This window comes from Dermacentor albipictus, chromosome 7 (genome assembly GCF_038994185.2).
Source record: "Dermacentor albipictus isolate Rhodes 1998 colony chromosome 7, USDA_Dalb.pri_finalv2, whole genome shotgun sequence".
NCBI lineage: Eukaryota > Metazoa > Arthropoda > Arachnida > Ixodida > Ixodidae > Dermacentor > Dermacentor albipictus.
In genome coordinates, this window is record NC_091827.1 from 74,342,479 (window position 1) to 74,364,470 (window position 21,992).

The window sequence follows — 21,992 nt, forward strand, 5'->3', positions numbered from 1 at the left end:
TGTATTTTTGCTTTCGCTTCGAAGCCATCGCTATTGGCGCCCACAAACGCATACGAAGCGACCACAAATGCATACCTTTCATATCGGTTAACCTCGTCGTCCCCATCTAACGCATCAAAGTGAGAAAGGTTAGCTGTTATCCGCAGCGTCTATATAGGCCGAGATGCCTGAGTACGGGCCCGTTTCGCTGTGCGTTAGCAGCCGGACGCTGCTTTCGAGTTGAACTATTCTCGCATAGCAGCTCCCGTTCGTGCTAGAGGTTTGACCTTGGTGGTCGCTTGTCATGAAAGGAACATTTTAAGACATCACGCTATGCTACTTAGCATTACTTTCCGTCGAAAACAAGTTATTGTAGCTTATTTTCGGATCACCTGCATGGGGTGGCGAATCTCGATACGCACGCAAGGGAAGAACGTTCCTCCCCTTTTGATTGTCGAAAGAGGGCGCGACATGTGAAGTGCCTGTGAAGAAGAAACTCGCCGGCCTGAAGGAGCAATGCCGATGGTTCCTCCGCTCTCGCTCCTTTTCTTCTTTTTTTTTTCTAGGCAAGCAAGCGAGGTATTTCGTTCGAAACACCACAATTATTTAGATGACCCTTCAATGATAACGGAAAGGTCACCGGTGCGTTTTGAGAACGGCGGTATGTTTACCACAGCTGTGATATCTACCACAGCTGGGGTACAGTTCTAGTATTATAAGGAAGAAAGAGATGTCAGTAATTTGCCTACTTTGACTGAAGTGGCAAACAATAGCAAGGCTAAGCTTACGCTTTCTTTGTTTACTTCAAGGGCAAATGCAAAACCGTATGTATGCAATGCTTTGTGTATACCGGGCATTTCAGGGAACGCTTTCAAATTTTTTAAATGTTGCCTCTGGCAGATAGCACAATTCCACTTCATGAGCTGGTCTACTCGAAGTGGTGGACGTTGCATGCACCAAAAAAATTGAACTGCATAACCAAGTAAATAATATACATTCACTAATTAAGTTTTTAACTAAATACGCTCTGACCAATATTGTAATTTACAAATTCTAGCCATGGAGTTCGCACGGCAGATCCACTTGGAACTAATTCTCAGGATGACACCAGTTTCCATATAATAATTCCCGAGCTTTGGGGAGAATGGATTGGCGTTCCAGTGATTTTCTTAACAAAATGTTGTTTTATGCATCCAAGCACTAACGTAAACAGATAGCCAATGCATTTCTCCTCAAAGTTGGAGAATTAATATTCCCGAACTGGTGTTATCTTGAGAATTCGCTCCAAGTGTATCCGCCTTGAGAATTCCATGATTATAATTCGTATATTGCAGTATTTGCCAAAAGGTAGTCTGTTAAAGACTTACTAGTGAATGCTTGTTAAAAGTCGATGATGCATTTCCTTTTTTTGTTGTTGTTTTTTTTGCAAGTGGTATCCGCCACTTCGAGTAGACCACCTCATGAACTAAAATTGAGCTATCTGCAACAGGCAACTTTTAGAAATTTTTGAAAATGTTCGCTAAAACATCCTGTATATATATGAAACTCCTCGGTATGGTTCCTGCTTATTGAGTGACTGACAGACAGACCGATTGATTGATTGACTGATTTCAGTTAACGTCCGTAACAATGGGGCTATTTCAGAAGCTTAATTTTTATTGAAGGGCTCCACACTAACTTGGACCCCCGAGCTTCTTTCACTTTTAAAAAGGCGGTTAACACGAAGCGCAAGTTCAGCAACGAAAGTAGGACACGCACCTGTCCCGTCTTCCCTCTTTCCTTCGTTTTAAGCCGCTTTTCAAACTTGAATCAGTAGCATCTCGCCCATACAGTCTGCCACTATTATCGACTTCCTGTTCCGTTCATTGGGTATAGTGTTAATTGTGCTTCCTAATCTTGTAGGGTTCTTTAACGTGAGCCTACGTATACATAAGCGTTTTCACATTGCCACGCACGTGCTGCAGTCTGGCAGCCGCAACCAGTGATAAAACCATCGCATTTTGTTCAGCAGCCGAACACCTTATAGTCAGCTATAGGGGCGTACCAGTTGAGCGTACCAGTTGAACTGCGTGTTCTGTCTTGAACTTGGAATCAAATAGTTTCCGCCTTGGGGTAGAATAAGTTCTTTTACAATTATCGAGAATCTAGCAACTATTGTCACTTAGACTTGATATACAGCTCTCTAAATATGTTCAGCGCTGCTGTCTTTAAGAGTGTAGACTCCTGATATCTTAAGTTTACTTGATGAAATCTCAGCAATGACATATACAAAGGACACGTTTTCCTGTGGGTGCATGTCCTTATGACTATAGGTCCAATGAATGTTTTATCAGTCTATATATATCTCTCTCTCTTGTAAGCCAGTAACATCCTCGCAACTGCGCATTCACAAAGAACTCAGTACTGCAGTCTTACCGTGATTTGACATTGAAAGTGTTTCACTCGCTTTGGTCAGTGTTAGTGTTTTGCGTTAGATGAAGTATATAGCGAACCTGAAACTCAACGTTATAATTCGGTACAATGTCGTCTTTTTTTTTTTTAATTCCTTTTAGCTAGGCCTTTGCTCAGACACGTGATCTTTAGAGACGCAGGGCCTGTGAGCACGGAAGTTTTCTAACATTTATGTCTGTCTTTACCCCATAGATTGATCCACACTGAACAAATAAAATCTTACAGCCTACAACCAACGTGTACCAGAGGACTTGTCCTCCGCCAGCGTCTCATGAGTGTAGCGTAAACTAAAGTTCGCAGTCTTAACTCAACCTCCATGGAAGAAAATGTGGAAGTATTCTCCCCCAAGAAAGCCTAATGTCGCTTGGAATTTGCATAAAACGCATGAGCGCACGATATAGTACACAAAGACTTACGACCACCTATCTCTGCGATAAGGTGGAGCGTTGTCCCAAATTTACCATATATGGGCAGTTAAAAGTATCTATTGTGGGCCATGTGGACCATACAAACAATATGAGCACTCATTGTTGTTTTCCTGCTACACTTAATAGTAAATGTCTGCTACAGCGGCGGCTTACATCATTAGTAACAAATACAAAACGGTATGTAACGAACATAAAGGGACGATGCACTGCTAATTGGCGATAGAAGCATTAGCGGTAAAGAGCTCACAAAGGTATACATTTGAGTCATCGATATACAGCCTACCTCTTTCTATTCTTTTCCTTTTTTTTGTTCTTTTCACACACAGCAGGAGTTGCATGAATCGGTGCTGAGAATGCGGTATCTGCAAAGGAGCACTGCTATTTGCCGGACTTGAGATACGACTTCAGTATTCCTCAGTGTCTTCGTACCTCAAGTACAAAAGAAAGAATGAATAAAGCGTGTAAAAAGTCTTTAAAGATACGCCTTGAAATAGTGCAAGTAATGTTTTCTTCATAATTTTCGACCCAAATGTTCTAAGCCACATCCGTAGCGAAAACGTAAAATATCAGGTAGCCCCTTCCTGTGCGGTCTGTACACTACAAGAGCAACTCTTACCCAGCCGAAGCAAATGAGGACATTTCACTTCGGCGTAGGCGGTGAAGCGCGGTAGTGGTTGGTCGCCGTCCCCGCCCACTAAACATCACCGCAGCCTTCTTTTCTTCTTTTTTTGCTTGCTCATTTCTTCATGTTCATTTTCTTCGGTTCGCCTGGCATGCGTTACCCGAGCTAGCACTCCCTTCTCGTGGTTTGCGGGATGGCGGCGCACAGAAGCGCACAGGCAAACGCCTTAGCTCTGTGCTGGCTTCACGATGCAGCCGATATCTTAAAAAAAAAAAAAGACATGGCAAGCAGAAGGCTCCCTTCCTGCTTTTCTTTCTTTGGCTTCCTCCCAAGCCGTAATACTTTTCACCTCCGGCGCCGGGGCGGCAAAAATACAGGCGCGCCTTCTTGTACAAGCGCGCTTTTACTCCCCTCCGCTTTGTTCACTTAGCTTTCCTCGTTTTTTTTCCTTCTTTTTGTTTTCTTTTTGTGTGTCTTTACTTTCCCGCTTCGTCCGGCGCGCCGCTCCGTAGTCCGCTGTTATTCGTTCGCTCTTCCGATTTGGCCTGAGCGAGACACGGTTGGACACCCCCAGCGAATACGCAGCGGCGGACCGTGTGTCAGCTCCGTCTGCTCCCTGTCGCGTACCGCGCACGCGCGACAAGAACAGAACACAAACAGAAGCAACGTTCGCCTGCTATTGGACGCGGGCAGAAGACGCAACGCCGTAGACGCCACAGCGGCGCGCGCTCTCGCCAAACGGAATCCGGGAGAGCGGGCGTGCGTTGTGTGACGTCACAAGACTGAGCACCGCCTTTTCGCGCACGCTCCGCCTACAGGGCGAGCACACAGCTCCGCCCCCTCGTCGTCTGCTGGCCGGCCGCAGCAGCCGGTCAGTGCGGTGCCGGTAGCGGCTTTGAGTGCCCCGTGTTTCTTCTCGTCCTCTGCCATGAAGAAGCGTGCGTCGTCTGCTACCACGAGTGCCGCCGGCAACGCGCTGGATTTGGCTACGCGTTGAAAACAAGCGCGTCACGCGGGACGTCCCCCATCGATCGATTGTCCGCTCACGCCCCGTGCTGTGTCGTCTGCTTCTGCTGTAACCCCGAGACGTCCCCGTTGTGTGTCGTCTGCTCGCCACGCTACGCCCGCGCTGCGGCGGGTGGTACGGCGACGTTTCGGATTTTGTGATTGCTCTCCTCTGTGTACCGGCGCGCACGGCGGGCGTGCGCCGCGGTGACCACTCGTGGATTTCCGTGAGGACCGGCCGCGCGCGTTCGCGGCCTGCGGCGACCCTGCTGCAACCATGTCGTCCATGCTGGCCGGCGGTCCCAACATCCTGCAGATGTGCAGGTGAGCTGTCAATCTTCGCACTTTCTTTTTCTCCGCCGTCAACTTGATTGTAAACGCTGTGCCGTGTACGTGATTACGCCTATCGTTAGTTATGGATGATTTCTTCGTTGTTTTTTTTCTTTTTTTCCTTTGCGTGCAGCTTTAAAAAGGAACATCATGACCCTGTGGAAGACACACAAGCATGACTTAATTATTCGGCCTACCGTCTCCATATCAGGGACAGCATTAGAAAACTGCTAACTTCGAATGTCCAACTCTGATCTGCGCTTACACTTGTGAGAAAAGTAGTTTCGCTAGTAAGGAAGAACTTGTTTCTCTGACGTGACTTATGACGTGTGAAATACACTATCCGTTATGCGCTGTTGTTCAACAACTTATTTGAGGATAAGCCGCCTCTTTAGGCTAAGCTTGGATGCATACAGCTTAGATAGGATTATTTCTGACTATTTACCACCATTTCCGGCCAAATTTTGAGTGCCAAAATTGCCAAGTTACAGGCACATGCTCATTTAAATAAAGTTTGAAATACAACAAGAGTTCTTGAAACTTTTCGATAACGGCAGTGTCTAATAACATCTCAAGCAATGTCTGGTACGGATCACCTTGGGATGCACTTTGAGAATTCACGGCTGTGTATATTGCCCTTAATTCTGTGTTCACGGCTTGGCAATACAATATAGTTGCGTGTGTGTCATTCTTTGATATGCATATTTGCGCTCATCTGACAGTAAATAAGCCCGTTGGCATGCGCACGTTAAGTATTTAACAAATTTGAATGGTCCTTTGGCTCGCGCTGGCAATGTTCGATATCCATAACATCATGGTCTTTCGATCTCCATTTGCGAAATTGCAAAGCAGTTCCCACTGCATTTCTTTTACATTGTATTTCCTAACATAAAACACTACTAACACAGAAAAACAACAATAACTGCGTCAGTACCTGTTGAGCGAAGGCAGAAGTACAGCGAAGATTTTTTCGTCTCTTTTTCGGATACAACTGTTTTTACAGACGCTCACACCGGTACCTAAACAAACAAATTAAGATACACGCTAACCTACAGAGACTAGTTATACGCTTATTAGAGTATATGTTGTATAAAAATAAAAGTTATTTCTCAAAAGTTCTTCGTTGAGTGTGATTACATCCACCTGAAATGCCTACAGTGGTCCCAGAGTGCGTTTGTGATGTATGGTCCACGTACGTTCATATTTCGTGATTTCTCAAAAAAAAAAAGGCATAGAATATTTTATATCAACATTGCCATTTATTTTATATTTTCTTCATTTTGTTTCAATAAATCAGGCAGATTTTACGCTCAGGTATTGATCCAGTACAAGCAGTAGAAAATCACATAGATATTTGTGCTTTTTAAGCAAGAATGCACTGGCAGTGAAATCGAGGAACGCGTCATTAGTTTCCAACACTGTTTGTAGGCAAACAGGTGGGCATTTTACGTATGTAGTACTCTTCCAGATAGCTCTAAAAATTTCTTTTTAGCTGCAGATAAGGCGTTTGTTTTATGAGGCTAAGTAGAAAGCTTTGGCTAGCGCACACAGCATTTCTTCTAACCCAGGGATTGTAGTGTCGATAGCCAATTTTCATAACTTACGTTGACATGTATACGCTTCAGAGCCTGGAACCTGTACGGTTCTCGAAATAAACAACTCTAACAAGGTTGATTATAGCAGCTTACACTTTCGGTCAGCAGCAGGAACAGGCAAAAGATCTACACACAGATATATGTCATCTAGCGGCAAAGACATCAAACACGTGGAGATGATCCCGGGATGTACGGCATAGAAGAAAAAAAATTGACAAGCAGTCGCCCATACTGGGGTCACATCTCGCCTGGTTAGCTACCATCAGAGCAGCAACAAAGGTGTCCTTATTTATTTAATATACTTTGGTGCACCGAAGGAAGTGCCAGAGCATGCATCGTTATCTCCTACGACCATTGTGTGACAGTAGAGCAAGCGACTAAAGTGAGCCGATCGAGATATGTAGTCAGTGTCGTTGGCTTGCTTACAGTGTGTGTCATTTCAGCGTTCCTCCTTGCTCTTGTCTATATATGCCCAGTTGTCAAACAAATGTTCGAAACCATGCATTCGCGTGACAAATGCACTATAGCGAGAATTCGTGGGTTAGATTTTTTTATTTTTATCGCCTTATTTCAACGAAAAAAAAGAGCAATTGTGTGTGGGCCCTTATTCGTAAGATGGTAGTGATGTAATCAACAATTTGTATATAAGTGAACTTAGATGAGACAATGTGCCCGGGCAAAATTGAACCTGGACAGCGTGTGAGAATTCGCTTTTAACGATCATAAAACTCGTCAAAGAAAAAAATTTAATATGGGATCGATGATCGCAAAACTTTGATGTTACAATAATTATTTTGCATCTGTACAAGCCCTTGTTCCAGTGTCAATTCAATGTCGCATAAATTCTGCCTTGTGCTAAATTATTTAACTCACAAGCGGTTGAAAGTCGCAATGAAAATGAAATTGCATGATACTGGGCTTTGCAGGTCTTTACCACTTGTGCTTGACATAAGGCTTCAGATATTAAAATTGCCTTGTCAAGAATATTAAAGTGTAACTAGACAAATTCTAGTGCATCAGTGCACAATTTGTGGACGTTTGTCGTCGAGTACTAAGTTGCAGGCTATAGAAGCCAACTACAGTGAACTTGCTGTCGGGTATTGTTGAAGAGCATCCTAAAGACTTAGCTGAATATTGGCGCGAACGCAACATGCCCAACGTTTCCCGAGGTACTCAGCAAAATCTGACAAACATCCTAAATCGATGCAGTTATGCTGCTTCACAATCAAGAGAACGTGGCCAATCTTCATACACAGAGCATGCAGTGTGCCGTTTGCGAAAGTGCATCTTCAGAGTTGCATTCTCAAAAGCAGAGGGCTGTTCAAGAGCACAAGCATTTGTGGGCGTCTCTGCTATGGCGCCGATAAAGCTGTGCATAAATCGATGTCAGGCGACAGGACGTGTTTAGAAACAGATATCAGATTAATAACTCATGTATTCGTACATAGAAAGCCATATTTCTTGAAATCAAAGCGGGTAATTAGTCGCTACCTGTTTAAGGGAAGTTTAGAGATAACTACTGCTACAGATAGAGAAGCGGCGAGTGGAATTTCAGATATAATGAGCAATAGGGACGCCTGTTGAGAACGCAATGCAGATTTTTGAATATCTCTACCTACTTGTTAGGCTTTTAATCATATCCGGATTTCAATTTTCGACGCTGCGGAAATACAAGATGATAAAAAGAGACACTTTCAAGTTTTCAAACGTTGGTTCTGAACTGGATCTTTGTTTCATTGGCCTATAAACCAACCAGTTCCCACATCATCTCCGAAAAGACGCCAATCTTCACTTCACAAAGCACGTAGAAGTCGTTTCACTAAAATCTGCTTTCTTGGCTCTCTCACGCCTTCCTACCGATTCAATGGAAACTGACTTATCGCTCACCAAAGCTTTAGACAAAATTAAACTGGCCGCGTTATAAAAATATCCATGAACAAATATCTTCTCCTGGAAAAATAATATATTCACCTCAATATGCCATGTGACTTTATAGGCCACGTGTATTAACGGAATCAATAATGTCGCCGTGTAAGTGCTACTTGGCAACTCTCCAAAATTATCCGGCTTATTATAAAGGAACAGTGACTATGTACCTTGTTCGCGTCTCTTTTCGTAGCGACGCGGTTGGGTACTAACACTAACAGCACATTTGTGACTAAATTATCGTTGATGTCATTAAGTCCTGCACTATACTTTATAGTAACTAATCGGCACTACTTTTTATTTAAATGGACTCTTACGAAACATCTCCGCTTTGGCTGATAAATCATATTTGCCTGACAAAATATATTTTTTCAGAACTGTAATTTTGTTAACCTCACTGTGATATATTCATTATCAGAAGAAAAAATAAGCGTGACAGTTCCAACGATATTTAAGTTTTTCGCGTAAACGACAACGCTGGTACGTCAGTGTGACGTCATGAATTTCTAAGTATCTTTTTTTTCTTGTATTGGGGGGGGGGGGGGGGGAACCGGTGCTGTTGTCCTCCAGCAAATGTAACTGAAACTCGCGTCGAATGCAGCCGCTTGATCAGCAGCGATTTCAACAACGTTACAGACCGGCTACTAGAGATATGGTGGGGATGTAATGGCAGTTAGTACAACTATATAGTATATACCATGTCGGGGAATCATTCGGCATTGTAGTTGTCAGTGAGATTACCACTTCGTTCAGTGTCTGCTGATGTGTCCGTAGGATTTCGTGATACATGGGGTTATGCAGCAGGGGGGCTACACAAGAAAGCTGTCGCTGACTTTAAAAACCTTTTTCGGTGTTTTTTACAACAATGTTCTTTTTTTCTTCTTTTTGGTGAGGTAGCAGGTAAATTTAGGAAACAGCTCGAATCGTTAGCGACCCTTTAGGGTTGTGGTAGGCTTTAAATTCAAGGCTTGACGGCGCGGTGTGACTAGATGCGTACGCGCATTAGCGCGATGGTTCGTTGTGTTGAGCTAGGAATTTTGACCCAGTCTTGCCTATTTTTTTTTTCTTCGTGTTTTTGTTGGTTCTGTCCTCCTGTGTTTCTGGCTCTTATAGGTTCAGTGACTTGCGGATAAGATTTCGTTCACTGTCATACAAGCATTGAGCAAGTAACGCAGTCAAGTTTATTTTGATATTGAAAACTTTGTGTGCATTGCGCGAAAATGTCACATAATCACAGTACCACCGTTACATAAGACAGCAGATACTAATGGACACACACAGACCGCGGTTGGCATGCAGGACGCCTAATTATGTGACATCCTCCTATATTAAACAACTTAACACGTTGATCCATGCTGTGAGCAACGAGTGTGCCTATTTATGAATTTGTTTTCGCCTTGTGTCATGAACTTCAGTTTGGAGCAGTTTAGTTAACAGCGGACCATTTGTTCAGCTGCGCTCCGACGGGCACGACTAAACGAATTGTGGTCAGTGCGATTAGAAAAAAAATGTATTCTAATATTGTTTAACACGGTCATCGTCATTTTTGCTTGAATAGGCCGCTTGAACAGTGGGGATCCGTTTCAATATACTCCATAATGCAGACGCGAGTATGCATTGAGGTGAGCCGCTTTTATTAACATTTACCTTTGCAGATATCTCTTGAACATCTCACTGTGTTTGTGACAACGATCGCTTTCCGTGTGCTCGAGCATACTTAACCTGCGGGCGTGGCTTCCACGTAAAATTTTCCATGTGAAAAGTCCTCAGCCCTGTATTGCCCAAACCCACTTTTACATCATTGAAAAAATGCAACCTGTCCACCGTTATTTTCGACCATAGAGAGTACATTTGAGCAAAAAAATATAATTGTTACTTTAGATATAATTTAATTGGTATAGTTACAAATTATTTATTGGTCTGTTGAACTACACACAGCTGAAACTTCACTCTAGCACATCAAAAACGCAACTATGCATAAGTTAGCGCCACGCCTGTACCGGGCTTCAGTCACCATTTTGAGGCATTAAACTCAGCGCAGCATGGTGTATAAATGACACTTTTGGCATGACAGGGCTACAAGCTGTTCGGCTGAAGAACCTGCTCTCTTTAGCTGTTTCGTGCTCTCTGTGAAAACGGGCACACTGTTATACATACAGAGATTGCCTATACATTTCGCCTGATGTGTAAACCAAGTTGTAACGATTGTGTACTCTTTTTGCGATTGGCAGAGTCACCACATCTGGAAGCTCATATATATCGACGTGGTGAAGCGTGTATTTTTTTTTATCTCGCCTATTTATTTTTATCTCGAAAGCGTATATGTTTCCAGTGCTTTCACCAAGTGGCTAAATGCACAATATATTTTGCACTTAGCCACTTTGTGAAAGCACTGGATCTCATATTCGCACGTTAACGAAACCTCTAAGGCGATTACGAAAGAGTGACTTGGCTCACCGAAAGCTTATCTGAACATAGAATACAATAGATGTGGCAGAGTTTTGTATTCCACATATATCTCACGCGACTCCCACACATAAATTGCGGTAATCTACGAAGAACTGTTTGAGGCACAGATGATTGGGAAAGGGGCGCGTGTCCTTAGGGTACACAACTGGCGAGCCGTGACTTTAGAAATACACAATATGCGTTCATTGCGGAAAATCTTTCGTTTTCTTTGTGTATATACACCGCCATGATTCTTCCCGCTATAATCACGTGCTCCTCCCCCTCTATCAGTCGTGCGAGAACCATCTGTTGCTGCTTTCGCTTCGAAGGTTTTTATATACTATAGCATGCTGCCACGTACGGGGCGAACTAGCGCCAGGAAATGGATTGCGAAACGAACTACAGGGAACGAAACAAACTGAAGCAAGCGGTTGAAGGAGCTTCTTCCTCAATGGTGGACGAGCGGTTCTGGAGCGAATGTATGGTTCGTTGTGAGCGTGTCAAAAGAGGATAAAGCTTTTATGTAGTTTTCTTTAGAGAGGAAGGATGTGATTGAGGGAGAGGTACAGCGAGGGGGGGGGGAAGAGGAAAGGAAAGGAGTTAGTTGGCAACCTGGAGCTGACCAGCCGTGCGTGCAATTTCCGCTTTTTTTCTTTTTACCATATATAGAGTCTCAGATTTACGACGATATGCAGCTGCGTAGCCGTCAGATGGGCGGGGAACCCTAGCCTCACACACATGTTTCACAGTTGAAGACTCCATCCGGCGCCAGCATGTGTTATGGGAGAGCTAAGCCTTACGTTTATGTAGTACAGCTCCAGTTGGTTACCCGTTTCGTAGCGGCTGAAGGCTTGAAAGCTGTGCAACGTATCTGTGAACTCAATTGAATAATTACTCTAAACGACCTCGCAATACACATTCTCAAGGCTATGTGGGGTGAGGCCTTATGACGCTTGTCTACAAGTGTGCATGCACTCTACGGACCCAAAGTGTGAAAGAAAAGTTCTTGGTGTACGGAATGGTGATGGACTCCTGAACAATCTTTGGGTTGTCGCTTGCACCCGGCATACATAGGTGCTTCACCTCTGACCACATGCTTTGGAGTTCTCCGCATCGACCTTGTACTACCTGGTGTGGAAAAGTAACACCCATGCGTGGGTATGGTTGTGCGGAGGTCACTGTACAACGTACTTAACCCCTGTATTTACAAAGAAAGCAGGATCAGGCCTGGTTAAGAGAAAGTCAGTTTTGGAATGCTCTGTACCAGTTTAGAAAAACTTGCACAAGCTGATGTAAGGATGATTATGCAGCTGTGCACCGAAAGAGAGAGAGATAAATGAGATACGTAAGACAGGGAGGTTAACCGGAAGATGGATATCCAGTTTACTACCCTGCACTGGGGGGGGGGGGGGTAAGGAGAGACAGAAAGATAAAGAAAAATGCTCATGCATAGAAACATATTGATGTCACTAGAGCTTCGTAACAGATTTTCGAATGGCTCTATAGCTGATTACTTTTCCCGTACGATTCGATTCTTGGATGACGATATGACACTCTAGAAAGTATGAAACAATTTGCGAGAATACATCTATAAAAACGCTTATGGAGTTGAGTTGCGTCATGTCATCAAGGAATTGCAGAGAACCACATTCTTTTGTTTATTTACCTAAAGAGATATAAGAATACTGCTGTTGAAGTTAGCTTTTAATTGTTTAAAAGATAAGTTCGAAACCTGTCGGTTTCTTGTTTGTTTTTTTCTGATGTAGCTACCTTAATAACAGTGTTCAATAACGTCCTGCACTTTTGAATTCTTGCTTTGCCGCCTTAAGCAGAACATTCTGAAAATTTATTGGCGCAAGAAAATATTTGGATGGTCCCATCCAAAGACAATGAGTTGCACTCGGTGTGGGGGCTTATGAAGCAATGGACACTGAGAAACTTCATGAGCAACGGCTTCTTTCCAAGCGCATCTATGCCAGTCGATCCGACGGACATTGGTCACGCCTGAACACGTAACGGACACGTCACTCAGCGACCACCCCATGACGTGGCACGCATTGCGTAGGAAGCAGCAGAACTGTGACAACGTGCCGCACTGGGGAGGTAAAGAAGTCATCCACGTGTGTCGCCACGAAAGCACACAAGACGCAGAAAGGAGCAATGGGCAACGTGTCCCCGCCACGCAACTGGCCTTCGCATATATATATATGTATGTAGTGTATATCGTCTCCCGGAAATCACCGGCAACTGATATAGCATCTGCCTCCACCGCATGACTGCCGTCCGGTTCTCGTACACGAAGCAGTCACCACGATGCACCTGAGACAACCGTTGCACGTTTCTAAACTCGGCAGAGCGGCGTGGACAAGCACGTTTTTAAAGAGCTGTCCGTTAGAGCATGGGCACGCGCCCATGCTCAAACTCGAGCACTTCCTCCAAGATGTGTTGTTCCGTTGCACTGCCGCTTCGGGAAACGCCCGTCGTCCTTGTCGTCTGCTTAGGAGTCCTCTCACGCATCGTCCGCTACTGTGCACGTCACGAACTCACGCAATAGCTTGCGTCGTTGCCGATGTCGTCTGCACGCTCATACTACATGCCCGCGCGTGCGCGTGTGTGTACACAGACCCAGAAGAACAAGAGAGCAGGCGACCGTTTCAATCAACATGTCGCGCTGGGGTTGTTTGCCGTATATGCATGCGCACACGTACGAACCAGGATGTAGAGGTATAACAGAGCCCTATGGGATAGGACTCATACGGAGCTGAGGCATCAACGCCGTACCGAGTCTCAGCACATAGCGAAGAGAAATGGCGCCTCTCCTGCAGACACGCGCATGCGTTACGGGAGCTACTTCCTGCGCTTCCACCTTTCAACCGGTGGCCTCGCGCTTGTCAGCTAGGCCTAACGTGGCGTCGCCATGCAAAAGAAGAAAGGCCTTGCGAAGCGATGTTGTCGTCCCCCTGCGGTGCTGCAGGTTTTCTCTCGTTTCTTTTTTGTTTTTTGTTTCAGCTATCGCGTTGCGCGTCGAAGACCTGCGGGGCCCTGTCAGTCAGCAGTCTATACCATAAGGATCATTGTGGTTGCGCGTATTTATAGAAGGATGTAGAAGGAGGGAATGCCGCGAGGAGGAGCTTTGCAACCGGACGCCGCGCCGCGCGCCCCTGTCGTCTTGGGACGCTTCGAATGTTACCCTCTCGCTCGCTGAAGCCTACCGCTTGTCTCAGACCTGCGAGCCAACTGTCTTCGACGACTGGTCGGCGCGGGCTTCCGGCGACTGACAACTCGTAGACTGCCTTTCCAGCTGCCTTTGACGCTTCTGAACGCGCACGGTCGAACCGCGCTAGAGGGCTCATCCACGTCTGGACGGCGGCACTATGTGCTTTGCTCTTTTTAATTATTGCACCTGCCGTCTGCTATAGCAGGCGTCGGCGCCAGGGGCGCGCACTCGTCGGTGTATACGTACATCCCGCTAACAAGGCGCCAGCATGGCGCGGCATAGCCAAGCCAGATCGGATGCGTAGCTCCGGTCAAAGACAAGCTCCCGCTCAGCGAATGACAGGATTAATAATCGAATACGGAGTAGGAGAAGAAAAAAAAGAAGGAAGGAGCACGCGGAGAGGGCTTTGAGTGGTATACGTATACAAGAAACTGTGGAGAGTGGGAGTGTCTCCTTGTTTCTTGTTATTCTCACGCTGTCAGACACGGCAGCCTTTGCACGTTTATGTGCATTTATGTATGATTGTAAGGTGCACAGCCCCTGTAGGCATGGTGGTTCGTCTCTCCTTCAGGACGATTTCTGCAAGCGGTGTCGAGTGCGTCGTCTGCGTCACGCGGTACCAGACGACATCGAGTTTGCATGGGGTAACGGCAATCTTTCCTAAGACTAAGGCTGGTTGTTTGTGCACGGAACGAATGATATAACTGTGCTTTCAAAACAATGCGAAAAATCGTAACTTCGCTGTAAAATATTTACACCCTTAAAGGAGAAAAAGGGTTTAGATGTGTCTATAACTAATATAAATCACACCCTAAAGGAGTGAGTTATAGACGCATTTACACCCTTTTTCACTTTTAAGGGTGTAAATTATTTTACAGTGTTCTCAGCTTTCCTTTGGTGAATCTGGTATGTTCTTCTCAGTGGTATAGTACCAAAAGGGTGAGAGTGCGAATGACAAACATTAAGGCGCCTTTCACTTCTGCAACAGACTGGGCCTTTATAGTTACGGATTTACAATGTCACCGCCATAACAGTACGAGTGAAAGGCATGCACTTGCTTTAACTCTCCTGTTCGGTTTGGTCGTTTTCTGACTCTGATGGGCGGGCGGCGCTGTTTGATTTGATGGCACCGTTAAGCTGAAGTTTGGTGCAGCAGTTTTGTACCTATTATCGCACCAGCAACTATAAATACTGAAGCTATTTGTCATTTAGCCGAAGTTGACACATTAGCCGGCCCTGTAAAGGACCGTGCTTGTGGGCACATGGAGACGGAGATTAAACGTAGCCGAAGCAAAAGTCAACACCCAAACAGCGTCGGTGCATTGGTTTAAAGAAAAAGAAAGAAAGGAAGTGAGAATGATGTGAAATAATACCGCGACTGTACGTGTATCTTTGCCTGCGACGGGGGCTGCAACGCTTCCAAAGAAGGCACACTGGGCGGAGAAAACGCACAGCAGGGGGGCGTCGGAAGCGGGGGAGTCGCGAGCGCCATGGTAGGGCATACACGCGAACGCGGAACTGGTCGTCTTCTCGCCCCTGCTCGCACGGCCGGCACCAGCTATTGCTTTTTTTGCGATTCTCTTTTATTTTTCTTTCTCCCATGTCAAATTTGTCTGCGGATTCTTGTTGCGCCTGTCGGAGGACGCCGGTTGAAGACGGTTTTCGACGTGTACCGCAGCTCGGGTAAATGCACCGGGGAAATGACACGAGTGTCGGTTTTCGCTCCGTCTGCTCATCCCCTGCGGACGATTTGCTTCGTCTGTCCTTGTCGTCTGCTTTGTTTTCTTTCGCGGCCGCCTTTCTTGCGGACGCAAAGCAGGCGGTGCCGTATGGCTGCTCAGAGCTTTCGCTCCGACGTGGCGGCTATGGGAACGAGAGCTAGGCTTTTCTCGCTTCATTTTTTTCCTGTTTTGTTCTTGGATGGCCCTTTGTTGCATCCGCTTTCCTGCGGCTTTCTTTCGGTGGCTGAGCGGTATCCTTTAAACGTTCTGGATTATGGGATTTGGCCACGGTTGTCACATAGAGCGACGCTTCTATTTCGCGACTCGACCGCGGCTTCTTCGGTGTCGTCTGCTCGTGGGAGTGCCGCGATCGCTGTCGCGTTTGATTCATGCGACCGCGCGGACGCGAAGCGAGAGCCTCGCAGAAAGATGTCTTCTTCAAGTCACTGCCGCATTTTTTTCTTGCGAGTCCTGCCGAACCAGTGCAACGCCAACACCGCTATGGCGGCAGCATGAAGCAATGACTGAGACGCGGGAGGTGTCGTATGTTCGCTCTCCAGGCGTACGTGGGACTTCGGCGACCTTACGTGCGGAGATGTCCTGCGACGGTTCGGTCGCTTTTGAGGACAGTACTAGAAAGCCTGAACACGAGTAAGGAGTAATAATTTCGCGCCAATTTCGGAGTTTCTCAGTCGAGGGACATTTTTGGAATGGTGAAATTTCGGTACCTTCAGTCTTCTGACTCGATCGTTGCATTCACGAAGATTAGATCAGTGGTTAAGCACCGCAAGACAACCGAAAATCGCAGTGTTACTAATTTTACGTCTAGCTCGTGAAAAAGGTTTTTTAATGACGTGCGAATCATAGAGAGAAAACAAATTTATACAAATGTAAGCATAATGCCTCAAGAAACGTATGGGCTTCTGCAGACATTACGCATCGTACAAAGCAAACAAAAGTCCGTCTATAGGGTATATAGCTTGCAAGGCACCACGCAAATAGTTATCAAGAGGGGAACTAAAAAGAAACACGTTTTATCTCATTCACTGAAAGGTTATTGCGAGTACATGTTTGTTTTGACCGAACTCAATCGGATGTTCATCTTCGTCTTATGCGGTAGTCACTGGCATTGAATTACAAGACTTCGCACAGAGAAATACTTATGGACACCAGAAGATACATAAGGCCATACATTCTAGCCATGGCAATGCCACTTTATCCCTAATCTCGTACACACCTTTTGGTTCTTACTTCATCTGTGCTTAGCCTTCTTGAGCAGGCTGTCATGTTCCGTTGAACAGAAACAACTGGTTGAATTATGAAACCTTGTTTCAGATCCTCGATATAGCTCTCTCAAAACTTCAAAAACACAAGTAGAAGGCTCGCCTTTACACCTATGGCATTTTGCCACGTCCGTTTAGCAAAAGATTGCTAAAACCCATGGGTTTTCATAGGATATGAAAGCTTGGCAGCACATTTTGTAGAACTGCGGGGCCATGATTGTGGCTTCCTGTCCGCTGAGATAAGGGATCACAAAAATGTCGTCGGACAGATTGCTCACTTAGTCACACACACACACACACACACACACACACACACACACACACACACACACACACACACACACACACACACATATATATATATATATATATATATATATATATATATATATATATATAACTGGGAGAAAGGGGGTTACCCAAGGGGCCCGATTATTTATTAATCATATCATGAGAACCAACAAAGACGCCCAGGACAACAAAGGGGAAATTACTTGTACTTACCTAATTAATTAAACAAATGATAAAATAATGGCAATAAAAGTGGATGAAAAAACAACTTGCCGCAAGTAGGGAACGATGCCACATCATCGCATTACGCGTGCAATGCTCTATCAGTTGGGCTGTCGCGGCACCGTTTCCCCATGCACGTTCTTGGATATATGTGTTTTACTACTACAACTAACCTTGGGAATGTTAGTCAGCGCCACCACTCACAAACCTTGGCGCCGGTCAAGCGTCAAGGTTTGTGAGTCACACAACCTATATCACACAGTCACACAACTATATATATAATACTCACAAACGTGTGTGTGTGTGTGTGTGTGTGTGCGTGTGTGTGTGTGTGTGTGTGTGTGTGTGTGTGTCACCGTAATTTACTGAGGCCAACCTCAAGAGCTAACTTTAACATAACTTCGGACTTCAAAAATTTTATTTTCTGTTACATCATTTGTGTACGTATGTGTGCGATAGGATGCTTTCCCGTACACATATGGGGATTTCTCACAGACGACACAAACCTATGAAACAGACAACTTCTTCGCACTGTTTTAATCTGTATGCGTATTTTCTCGATGGTCCTATGAAAAAAGAAACTTCCACCTTCTCGGAAGCGCGCCTATATATGACTAAGGACAAAGTTCAATACTCCCGAATGTTCCAGCATGTTCTTGACATGCCTGCGGTCCCGGCAAGGCAAGAAAACGCAGAGGCTCTACAAGTGCATAACTGCTTGTCAGAGCCTAAGGCTCGCGCTTCCTTTCAACGTACGCACTCTGTACTATAGGCCCGAACAAGCGAAGCGCGTCGCGTACAGCACGATCGCTGCATCTCGGAAACGGCCAAGGGAGAGCCCGCAGTGTAACGGCGCGGGTTCACCCTGCAAGGCCGTTACCGCCACCGGCCATTGTATTCGGGCGAGGCCCACGTAGGCGGTTATGGCGTTCCCTTCTTTCCCTTCCGTCCATCCAGTTCACTTCCCACTCTGGTCTTAGCACGCTCTCTCTCTCTCTCTCTCTCTCTCTCTCTCTCTCTCTGCTGTTCTCTCGTTCGGTTCGCTGTTTCGTTCTCTCCGTAATCTACGTACATGTTTCGCCCAGTGCAGCGTTGCAGAGTAGCGTAGCGTATACGCCTCGCCGTCGCAGACGGAAAGCTGTCGTGACGCAATGTGCCGCCACCTCGGGGCATACAACAATGCATGCGACGCAGCGGCGTCCTATAGGTTGTTGCCCTGGTATTTCTGCTCGGCCCCCGGAGACGGGAACGAAACATGCATGCACGCGGGTGTACGATGCCCGGCGTATTTATGCATTCACGACACTGTCGGTCCTCCACCCCCCCATCCCTTTATTTTTTGTTGATATTGCGACTCTTCCACGAGCGGCGAATACACGGCCTGCACACCGCAGTGTAACGTCTGTAACGTTTCTTGTATCGAGTCCCGTCGCATTATGTGCACGCGCATGTTTTGCGTACGCTATGTCAGCTCGTCGGTGGCTGAAAGCTACGAACTGTGTCGCGTGTGTGTATGCGTTTCAATAACGCACTGCAGCTTCGGTGGATATGCCGTCTGTTTTCTTTTTTTCCCGATTTTCAAACCTGCTCCTGTGTGCGCGGATGTATAAGTGCACGTAGAGCGCGGAATGCATTTTGAATATGGTTTAAGCTGGCCACTTCAGTCAGCAGCGGGGGTTGTTGTTGTTTTTGTTATTGTAATTTTCTCAGAAACATTATACTCTCCTCCGCGGTGGGTGCATCATGCATATCCCACATCTATCGCGTGCGCCTGCCAGCTCGAATATGAGTTGCTTAGGGGCAGGGCAGCATACTCTTCAACCACTGGTCTCTCATACAAGACTGCCGGAAGCACGGGGCTGCATGAGCTTACGCCGAGGTTTTGAAACGGCTTTATGGGCATCGTATGATTCGGTGCACTGCTGCTACATTACCGTACTGTGCACGAGAATTGGGAACTTTTTTCTATGCCCCGGGATCGTATATGCACTACGGAGCTAATGGCTCTTTCGTTAGCGTGTGCTGTCTCAGGCATTAACTCCGTTGAATTTTTATTGCATGCGTTGAAGCACTGATGTATTTCGTGTGTGCTTTGAGCACATTGGAATTATAATTATGAACAGGAATGAGTACAGTATCGAGTAAACGAAACAGGTGGTTCATTTTACCTATTATTTATTTATTTATTTATTTATTTATTTATTTATTTATTTATTTATTTATTTATTTATTTATTTATTTATTGTGGACATTTACGATGTTTAAGCATTTATATTCTGTTGGGTGCATGCGTAGTTTGGGTGAGATGCTTCAAGCTGCTCACTCGAGCTACCAACATATGGCAGCTTCTTTGTTTTTATCTTAGGTATACCTTCGTTCTTTTATTTATTTATTTATTTTCGCGCCTGGCCCGCACTGCCACTATCGTTGATGTCGGCGAAACGGCTGGTTGAACGACAAGTAACGCACCATACTCGTGGATTAAATCCGGAGAAAAGTACAGTCCTCAGCAATATTGAAAGGAACACCAAACAATTTTCAAGCTCTGTATAGGGGCTAAAGACAGATGACTTTCGCAACACTGTTCAATGAAACTGAATGTTCAACAGTAAAAGTTCCTAGATTTTAACCCACGCAGCAATAGTTGTCGTTCTTTAAAAAAAAAAAAAAGATCACTGCTCCCTTTCATATTGATATCGATCCTTTCGCAGGAACCCAATGTTGCTGTACCGATAACTTGTCGGGGCGTGGCACATACATCCTTGGAACTGCCAGAAATCAATATGTACAGAGGGTTTTTTTTTTTTTCAGGAACTTCTGAAGTCCCAGTCATGGCATAGATATTTTTTTGTCCCCCATGCAAGTTCTTTCCTTATACCTCCGGGCTTTTCGTAAAAATTTTGATAATCTCAACTTCTACACAATTGCTGCATTATTATGAAGAAATGTCCTTGATTATTTATGAAGTAAATATCCATACCACCGAATAACATTAATAACAATACCGATAATGGTACTGCAGTCGAACACGCCGGTTCTTATTACTTGCTCCAACGTGCTTGTATGCACCACGTTCGACTAAATTTAGCAGTGAACTCCGAGTAGGCTTCTTGGACCGTTCATCGAGAGGGGATAGGAATGGCTTCGAAGCGCCAAAGCCTCGCAGAACCATAAAGATTGCGTTGCGTCGGCAGGTGGTTACATGCTGTTTATTGCTTCCTTTTGTTGGATAAACACGTGAGCTACTAATAGCTTGCAGGTAGAGTACGTGTCGTTTTGAATCCGTGAGACGGGTTATTGCTTCCGCTTTGTGAACCTGCAAGGTAATAGAGCCTGTTTCCTCCGTGTTAACTACCGCCTAACACATTAAACAGGTGTCATGGAAGATTGTGTGTTTGAGCGTATAGCGTTTTTCTTGTGAGATGATTAGTTGGTATTTCCTCAAGTGGGCGAACGATAAGTGCATCGATGTGTGCGCTAATTGAATTTTTACGACCCATTTTAGAGATAGAAGCAATTGATCTCGTTGCTTTTGAAATTTTATATTTAGAGACGCACTCTACACATTTGTAGCGTTGGATATACGAAGCAATTGTCAAGCTTTTTGTTCGGCGAGAATGATAACGTTTGGTTTATTTAATTTTCGTTTTGAAGCAGTGATACTCGTCAAGATTTCTCTTTTACGTCATTTCGAGCTCCGAGTATTCGTTGCCTTTTTGTTGTTTTATTATTCGTTTTGTTTGCTCTTGTGATGGCTTGTGACTTGCGATATATTCATACATTTATCGTGTGACGAGGGCTGGTCGGCACGGTATTTCCTTGGGTAAACACATTCATATTCAGTGATAGCACTCAAAAAGAATTTCCCTTTGTGGAAATACCGCCTTTACGCTCAAGTATAAAACTGTTTAAAGCGACGTTTACGTGCACCATGCCCATTTTTTGTCGCCATTCACTTATACCGGTCACAAGCGTTGCTAATAACGTCGTGCGTACACGAGTAGTGCAATTGTTCACAGCAATTAACCGTCAGCGAATAATCACGTCATTTGTGGCAGGAATGAAGAGCAGCAAAATATAAACAAGCAAGAAAGCCCTATGGGAATTTCTTTCGCTTGCCGACAAGAGCGTCCACTGAAGTTCCTCCTTCACAGTGAGCACGCAATTCCACGCAGCTTCTAAACGTGGACACTGAAGACGATCAGTTCTTCGAGCGCTGCTTTGCAGCTCGGTGCGATTAAAGAGCCGTAATAGCGACAACCCGGCGCCACGCTCAACGAAGCGTCTCTCGCCACCTTGATGCAAGAGCCTCTCTCGGCCTTCTGAAAGTCCAAAGAATGCAACAATATAGCAGCAAATTCGTCGAGCTTGCTTGGCTCCGTTTTACACGCAGTCGTGGCAGTCCTAGATGGTCGCTATTAATAGCCCCTGCGCTGAAAGGGTGCAACCATCCGCTTCCGAGCGCGCCGGGTGG

General features: G+C 45.3%; 1 protein-coding gene across 2 annotated transcripts in view; it reads left to right on the forward strand.

Moving 5' to 3' along the window:
- Nucleotides 1–4,366: 4,366 nt before the first annotated feature.
- The window catches only part of LOC135899107 (neuronal PAS domain-containing protein 4-like), a 160,192-nt gene continuing 142,566 nt past the window's right edge, over nt 4,367–21,992 (forward strand). For both annotated transcript variants that reach the window (XM_065428384.1, XM_065428385.1), the window contains exon 1: nt 4,367–4,809. In XM_065428384.1, the coding sequence (XP_065284456.1) occupies nt 4,763–4,809 (47 nt within the window). In that variant the 5' untranslated portion in view covers nt 4,367–4,762. The remainder of the gene's footprint in view (nt 4,810–21,992) is intronic.